Source organism: Sinocyclocheilus anshuiensis, unplaced genomic scaffold (assembly GCF_001515605.1).
Source record: "Sinocyclocheilus anshuiensis isolate Anshui unplaced genomic scaffold, SAMN03320099.WGS_v1.1 scaffold211, whole genome shotgun sequence".
NCBI lineage: Eukaryota > Metazoa > Chordata > Actinopteri > Cypriniformes > Cyprinidae > Sinocyclocheilus > Sinocyclocheilus anshuiensis.
In genome coordinates this window covers 112,224-120,297 of record NW_015548195.1, presented here as the reverse complement: position 1 = coordinate 120,297, position 8,074 = coordinate 112,224, and the positions used below count along the sequence as shown (strand labels likewise).

The following is an 8,074-nucleotide window of genomic DNA, read 5'->3' as shown; positions in this document are numbered from 1 at the left end:
TCTCTTTGGATTTGAGACTTTAGTCTTTGCAACTTTACAGATCTTCTTTATGCACCAAGAGCTTGTAACACTTCAAAGAGAAAGGAAAAATTGAAATCACATCATATGACCCCTTTAAAAATTTAATCCATTTCTAAAACGTAACGTTCTTCGTATAAACCTGCCTAACAATGAAAAATGTACCTTTGAATGTGCCTATACAGTGTTTTATATACAACATTGCTTGCTGAGTGTAGAACTTCAGGGATCTTATCTATTCACGAACAGCTTGTAACACTCCAAAGAGAAAGGAAAACTTGAAATCGCATCATATGACCCCTTTAATAAATTGAAAACTGTTCTGATAACATTTGAAAACAGTATTGATGAACATACAGTGCATATTTGAATGCTAAAAAGGAATCTTGCTGCTTTGATTACGGATGTGATGTGGGCGTTTACAGGCTCGCGCATCTCACGTGGATGATTACCGTATGAATAGCGCGCGCTACGCGGGGGCGTGATCACATTACAGATAATGAGCTCAGACAGGAAAGACTGGACCTCGTGTTGCTTTTATACGGACTATTTCATCAGAGATAAGACTTACTTAATTTAAAAGCAGACACTTCAAGCTTTCTATAGATATATTTCTCATGTCTGTGTGTGTGAAGTATTCGCTGAGTTTTGGTTCTTTTTAGTGACGCGTTTCAGAAAGAAGTTTGCGGAGAATGAGACGGCAGAAAGCGCACCCTGATTGTTTTCTTTATTTTACAAAGGCACAATCTTTTGTTGATATTGTGAGTGTACACAAATAAAAGTAGACCCTTCACAGATTCAAATGATGTATTACACTTATATGTACGATCAAAAATGGCGGAGCATTTTAAGTTATTTTCGCTGTTTTCAGGAAAAAATGCAAGTGATCGCCCCGGTGCCTCCGTCGACCCTGCACAAAACGTGATTTTAAAAGGCATATAAATATTTTTTTCTTAACTATATTTGTAATGTAAGTAATGTAATTATATTGACTTTAGTAACTGTAATCAAATTACACAAATTTAAAATGTAATGCATTGCATTACTGCGTTACCAGAAAAAAGTAATTGGATTACAGTTACTCGTTATACCCAACTCTGGGTATTACCATGCTTTTCTTTACAGTATATTGAAGTACCATGTAAGTCTCATAGTATATGAGTACAATAATTATTCAGTAACATGTTTTATATTAGAGTACAATGTTTTACCATGTGATATATGTATAATTATTGCGTTTTATTGATGCAGGTAACAGTCCGAGATGCCCTCAACCAAGCCATGGATGAGGAGCTGGAGAGGGATGAACGGGTTTTCCTTCTCGGAGAGGAAGTCGCACAGTATGACGGCGCGTACAAGGTCAGATGCAAAGACTTTTATTATATTTCGGTTATCAATAATGCCAAAGCATCTTTTAAAGTTGCTTGTATTGGGTTGCAGATTAGCAGAGGCCTTTGGAAGAAGTATGGAGACAAACGCATCATTGACACACCAATTACAGAGGTGAGAATGATGATAAACTTGTCCAAAAATCATCTATGTATGTTCTTAATTGTTATGTTTAATACAATTTCCTGATTTGTCCATACAGATGGGCTTTGCTGGCATTGCTGTTGGTGCTGCCATGGTGAGTTTTTCCTGTAGCAACATTGATAAAAGAATTTGAAACTCTGTTATGTTCCCAAACTAACCCATCACATCCTCTTTCAGGCGGGTTTGAGACCCATTTGCGAGTTCATGACCTTCAACTTCTCCATGCAAGCCATCGATCAGGTCATCAACTCCGCCGCCAAGACCTACTACATGTCTGCCGGCCTGCAGCCCATCCCGATTGTGTTCCGCGGGCCCAACGGTGCTTCGGCCGGAGTGGCGGCTCAGCATTCCCAGTGCTTCGCCGCCTGGTACAGTCACTGTCCCGGACTGAAGGTGGTCAGTCCCTGGAGCGCTGAGGACTCCAAGGGCCTTCTGAAATCAGCCATCCGTGACGATAACCCTGGTGAGTTCCTCACCGCGTGAGGCTAATGTTCACAGGAAGTGAAGGCGGCTCTAACTGTTGTGTCGTGTCTCTTTCAGTGGTGTTTTTGGAGAATGAGCTGATGTACGGTGTGCCGTTTGAGATGTCTGAAGAGGCTCAGTCAAAAGACTTCATCATCCCAATCGGAAAAGCTAAGCTTGAAAGACAGGGTAGGTAATATTATAAATGAATATTATAAAAAAATGAATAATTATATAATTATAGTAGTAGTAATATTAAATCACACATAATACTATATCATTTACTTTTTGATTACACCAGGGTTTCTCAAACTGGGTTTTTTGAAGAACTGCAGTTTGTAATGTAATGTAATCTGTTAAATTAAAAGAAATAGATGATTTATAATATTTTAAAATAATAATAAAATATTTCCAAAAAATTAATTATTTAAATTAATTTTAAGCTCTTATTTAAAAGGGTGATACATATTATTTGGAAAACTTTCGTAGGAAGGACGGAATAAAAAGCAAACTAAAAAGAAGAAAAAAAAAAAAAGAATTAGGAGGAATCAATGAATTATTACAAACTTACTGCCATTTTGTGAATATTAAGTAATCATGTATTCAATGAAAAAAAACTAGTCTAATTAGGAGTATTTTACAACATAACGTAATATAATCTAATTACAAGTATTTAATCTTTGGAGTCTGATTGCGTAATCCAGATTACAGTAATCAGTTACATCCCAGCACTCTATATATCCTGTTACAACTAAAATAGACTGAAACAGACATATTTTATTTAAAATGTTAAAATATGTACACATGTATATTTGGTTAAATTGTTTATTATTAATTTATGCATTTTAAAAATCAAATGTTTTTTTTATATTAATTTATTTGTTTTCTTTTTTTTTTTGTTCAAAGTCTTTTTATGAATATTTTACGTAATATAACAACGCTTTCAACAAGAAAAAGGATGACAAAATACATTTTCTTGCTCCAACAGAGCTCCCCACCCCCACTGCACCATTATTATACATTATATTATAGACAATCTGTTCTATACCATATTATTATTATCTATATACATATACAGGTGCATCTCAATAAATTAGAATGACGTGTAAAAGTTCATTTATTTCAGTAATTCAACTCAAATTGTGAAACTCGTGTATTAAATAAATTCAGTGCACACAGACTGAAGTAGTTTAAGTCTTTGGTTCTTTTAATTGTGATGATTTTGGCTCACATTTAACAAAAACCCACCAATTCACTATCTCAACAAATTAGAATATGGTGACATGCCAATCAGCTAATCAACTCAAAACTCCTGCAAAGGTTTCCTGAGCCTTCAAAATGGTCTCTCAGTTTGGTTCACTAGGCTACACAATCATGGGGAAGACTGCTGATCTGACCGTTGAAGACTGAAATAAATGAACTTTTCCATGACATTCTAATTTTTTGAGATGCACCTGTATATGCATGTATACATAGATAAATATATATACACATTTATTCATATACAGTACATATATGTACATACATTGAACCACAATAGATTAACAATTAAAAAAAATTAAAAAGAAGGAATATAAAGGTGGGAAAGAAAGGGGAAAAATGACAACATCAAAATTAAACAGCAAATATTACATTTGGATCCATTTGCTCTATGTATGTCAGCACTGGCTGCCAAATGGAGAAAAAAGTTTGACTGCAGCCTTTAGTGGCGTACCGAATCTTCTCTAATGCAAGGTGATACATAATCCAATGACTAAAAGTAGGTGGAGATTTGTCCTTCCACTTACACAATATAAGACGTCTAGCTATTAAAGTTGAAAAGTAAATCATATTCTTTGCATTATTATCTAAACAGAGTTCTGTAGATAAACCAAATATTGCAAGAATAGGAGAAGGGTTAATAGATAAATACAGAACTTCTGAAAAAAAAATTTCAATATTAATTGCCAGAAATTAACAAGCTTAGAACATGAAAAAAAAACATGTGTTTATGATTAGCTATCTCAACGCTACACCTATCACACAAATAGTTTATATTTGGTGAAAATGTTGCTAATTTTGCTTTTGTCCAGTGAAGGCGGTGAACCACTTTAAACTGAATAATTGTATGTTGTAGACAGTGTTGGGCAGTAACGCATTACTTAGTAACAGAGACCCGACGCAACAGAGTGCAGCGCAGGACAAGATGGGCGAGTGCTGGTGCGGGCGGGTAGACACTCGTGTGTGTGTGCGAGATGCGGGAGAATAAAATGATTCACGGTACTCCCACAAAATAACATAAAATATCTAAAACAAATAAATTGTTATTCATCTATTGCACAAAAGCAACATGAACTAATATAAAATATAAACGATTAACAGGTGCAAGCGTATGCAGAGTTTCTATTTAGGCTATAACACGTGTTTGCAGCGTTGAGCAGTGCAGTGCTGAAATTTGCGTGCTCTCGAATCCTCTCATCATAACACACGAATTGTAGACATTATGAAAGATTCATTATGCATATATTTATTGTATTATAACAGAGATTTGTGAGATTGCGATGAACTGAGATGTCTTTTAGAGATTATGCAGCGCTCTTTGCTGCCATTCTGCCATGCCAAACCATGCACGCAGCAGCTGCTTGCTTTAGTTAAAAATAACAGTTTTAACAAATAACGATTAACAGGTGCAAGCGTATGCAGAGTTTCTATTTAGGCTATAACACGTGTTTGCAGCGTTGAGCAGTGCAGTGCTGAAATTTGCGTGCTCTCGAATCCTCTCATTATAACACACGAATTGTAGACATTATGAAAGATTCATTATGCATATATTTATTGTATTATAACAGAGATTTGTGAGATTGCGATGAACCGAGATGTCTTTTAGAGATTATAAATGCAGCGCTATTTTGATAATTGTATTAATTGAGTGACAATTTAATTGCCAGCCATTGTTTGAGACTGAATTGATCTCTGCATATTAATATTGTTGGTCTGATGTAGGAAATCACGTCACGCTGGTGTCTCATTCCCGAATGGTCAGTCTGTGTCTCGATGCTGCTGCTGTCTTGGCCAAGGAGGGGATCGAGTGTGAGGTATGACTGCTTTTTTCATGGTGTAATTGTTTTAAGTGGCATTTTCAGTTCAGCTGAAAATTGAATACACTGTATTTTCGTCTGTAGGTGATCAACATGCGCACAATCCGGCCTCTGGATGCGGAAGCCATTGAAACGAGTATAATGAAAACAAATCATCTCATCACTGTTGAGGGTGGCTGGCCTCAGTTTGGAGTTGGGGCCGAGATTCTTGCCCGGATCATGGAGGGTAAAGATTTTTATTTTTTTATTTTTATCAAAGTTTTGTTTTGTGAAACCTTACTACGTATATGGAATGAAGCCGTGGTTTACAGTGAATTTATAACAGCTAAGGGAGTTTTAGGCCCTCCGCTTCGCATCGTGCCTAACAACGCCCCTTAGCTGTTATAAATTCACTGTAAACCACGGCTTCTTGGTACGGTGGCCGAGAGAGCTCAACATGCTGCAACTTAAGAAAACACATGCAAATTGAAAAAACACCACAAACTGATGAAGATGTTTTCTTAATTTGCTGGTGTTTTTTCAATTTGCATGTGTTTTCTTAAATTGCAGCGCGTTGAGCTCTCTCGGCCACCGTATCTTGGGGCATGTTGCTTTATTTTAAACTGCAGTATGCTATATTTTAGTCTCATGACCTCATGTTGGATGATTAATTTTATACTACATATTATGTTCTTTGAATAATATTAGGGAATGTGTCATTCCAAACATACCCATCGTTGCTTACTCCTCAGTAAGCATATTTATTATTTATTGTTTTTTAATTCAAGGTCCTGCTTTCAATTACCTCGATGCCCCTGCAGTCCGAGTCACGGGTGTAGATATTCCAATGCCGTATGCCAAGATTTTGGAGGACAACAGCATACCGCAAATCAAGGACATCATCTTCTCCGTCAAAAAGACTTTGAATGTTTAACATAATAGATTTCCCTATCAGGACACATTAATATGAAATACTACACGTTCTCTCCCCCGTTTCTGCATCAATGTTTGGGGAATAGGACGTGCTCTTTCATCTTGTAAAGGTCTTTCTGTTACATGACCCTTCCTTCATTGGCACTATATTAAAATAATTTTCTCATTTTGACTCCAAAATGAGGTTTTGTCATGACAGTGACATTTATTATGGCTATTAGCAGCCAACCATGTGTATTATGCTGTAAATTCTACTGTAATCTAAAGTAATAAACTTTTATCATAATGGGTTGTAAGAATGGTTGTGATTTCTTTAATCTCATTATTAATATTAAGCATTTTTGCAGTATTTAAGTAATTAAGTTTTAGGCGTAGCCATTTAGGAGAGCTTTGTAAGATTATGGTCAGGTGGATGTAACACCAAAATTAATTTAAAGTTTTGTAAAGCTATATGTTGGCTACTTGGAAATAATAAATGCAAATAAATAAGAGTAATACTAAAAAAGCATTCAGTCCGATGACATATTCTACTGTATTGCCTGACCTTGAACATTTCAGATATTTGTTTTGTGTAAATATATCTAGACTTATGAGAGCAGTGCCAGTCCATGTGATTAGAAGGATTTCAGTAGGGGTGCTCCGATCAGGATTTTTGAGGCCGATCACAGACAATCAAGATTTTTAGACATATATTCAGAGCCTGAATTTCATTTTTGAAAATGAATTCCCCTCTTAGGTGACTCTTGTGAGAGGGGATTTTTTTATGTGAGGGGTGGAGGGGGGCATTTTTTAGACATTTTTCAAAAATATATATTTCTCTCCTAAATGTTTGATTATACACTGCATTTTTGTTTTGACAATCGTGCATTTGTTGCACAATCGCTTACACACAGCACAAGCCTGATTTCGTGAGCTGTATGTGAGGCAGTCTACGCCGGGTTCACACATACTCCGTTTGCAGTGCGTATGCAGGCCATGTGGGTATGTAAGTGGTGCAGAAGCAGCTTTCACACAGGTGTCTGCAACTGATCCGTGGCTGTTTACCACAAACACATTTATCCATTATTTTGATTTCAAATCCAAACACTGTTACTGAAAATGCTTTTTCAGCATTGTGATTATTTTTTTAAACAGTACAGTAATACAATCTTTCATAGACGTGTTTAAACGCAATAAATATAAGAAACACGTTATTCAATGCTTTTTACTTCTGCATTTACTTATAGATTTAGGCTATATTTTAAGTTGCTCAAGCAAGTGGCAAAACATTTAAACTACTTTTCTTACATTATCACAAACATTCAAAAATAAAACTTACCATTGACAGAAACAGACTTTTGCATTTAATTCTTTATTACAAGCAATCCTGCAGTTCATAAAGAACTTTGTTTTACTACCTCCACGAGTGCCATCTATTATTGCCTTGTTTATCTAAAAGTGCTCTTTCCCTTTAAACCTTGCCAAAAAGCCATGTGTAGACTAGCATTTACTTCTAGATTTATATATTAAGTTGCTCAAGCAAGTGTCAAAACATTTAAACTACTTTTCTTACATGATCACAAACTTACCATTGACATAAATAGTCAGCTCTACTGCCTTTCCTTTTGCATTTAATTCTTTATTACAAGCAATCCTGCAGTTCATAAAGAACTTTGTTTTCCTACTCCACGAGTGCCATCTATTATTCCCTTGTTTATCTAAAAGTGCTCTTTTCCTTTAAACCTAGCCAAATATGGGCTTACATTTCTGCCACAATTCTGCGAGCGAAAGATCATATTTTGAGCGCACAAAAGTGCATTTTGCACGCGCGCGATCTGAGTTTGTGGAGAAAATGTTCGTTTCGCAAAGAAAAAGGTCTTTCGAGCGCACGGAAATCAATTTTGCATTTAAAATACGTTTTTGGATGTGTGCAGAACTTCTCTTTTGCGCGTGCAACGTTTCACTGGCTTGCTCACCTGATGCCCGCCCTCAGTGCTCTCTAAATGCCAACAGCTCGCATGCTCAACACAACCCAGCGTTACAATATGCCATAATTCCAGCCAATCAGAGACGAGGCTGCTAAATTCTGATTG

At 36.2% G+C, this 8,074-nt stretch overlaps 1 protein-coding gene across 1 annotated transcript in view; it reads left to right on the top strand.

Moving 5' to 3' along the window:
- LOC107653173 (pyruvate dehydrogenase E1 component subunit beta, mitochondrial) overlaps positions 1–6,244 on the top strand; it is a 7,229-nt gene extending 985 nt beyond the window's left edge. Inside the window, exons 3-10 of the mRNA XM_016439822.1 lie at positions 1,270–1,377; positions 1,459–1,521; positions 1,610–1,645; positions 1,729–2,014; positions 2,092–2,202; positions 4,996–5,087; positions 5,175–5,316; positions 5,858–6,244. Of these exons, the coding sequence (XP_016295308.1) occupies positions 1,270–1,377; positions 1,459–1,521; positions 1,610–1,645; positions 1,729–2,014; positions 2,092–2,202; positions 4,996–5,087; positions 5,175–5,316; positions 5,858–6,003 (984 nt within the window). The 3' untranslated portion in view covers positions 6,004–6,244. The remainder of the gene's footprint in view (positions 1–1,269; positions 1,378–1,458; positions 1,522–1,609; positions 1,646–1,728; positions 2,015–2,091; positions 2,203–4,995; positions 5,088–5,174; positions 5,317–5,857) is intronic.
- Positions 6,245–8,074: the final 1,830 nt, after the last annotated feature.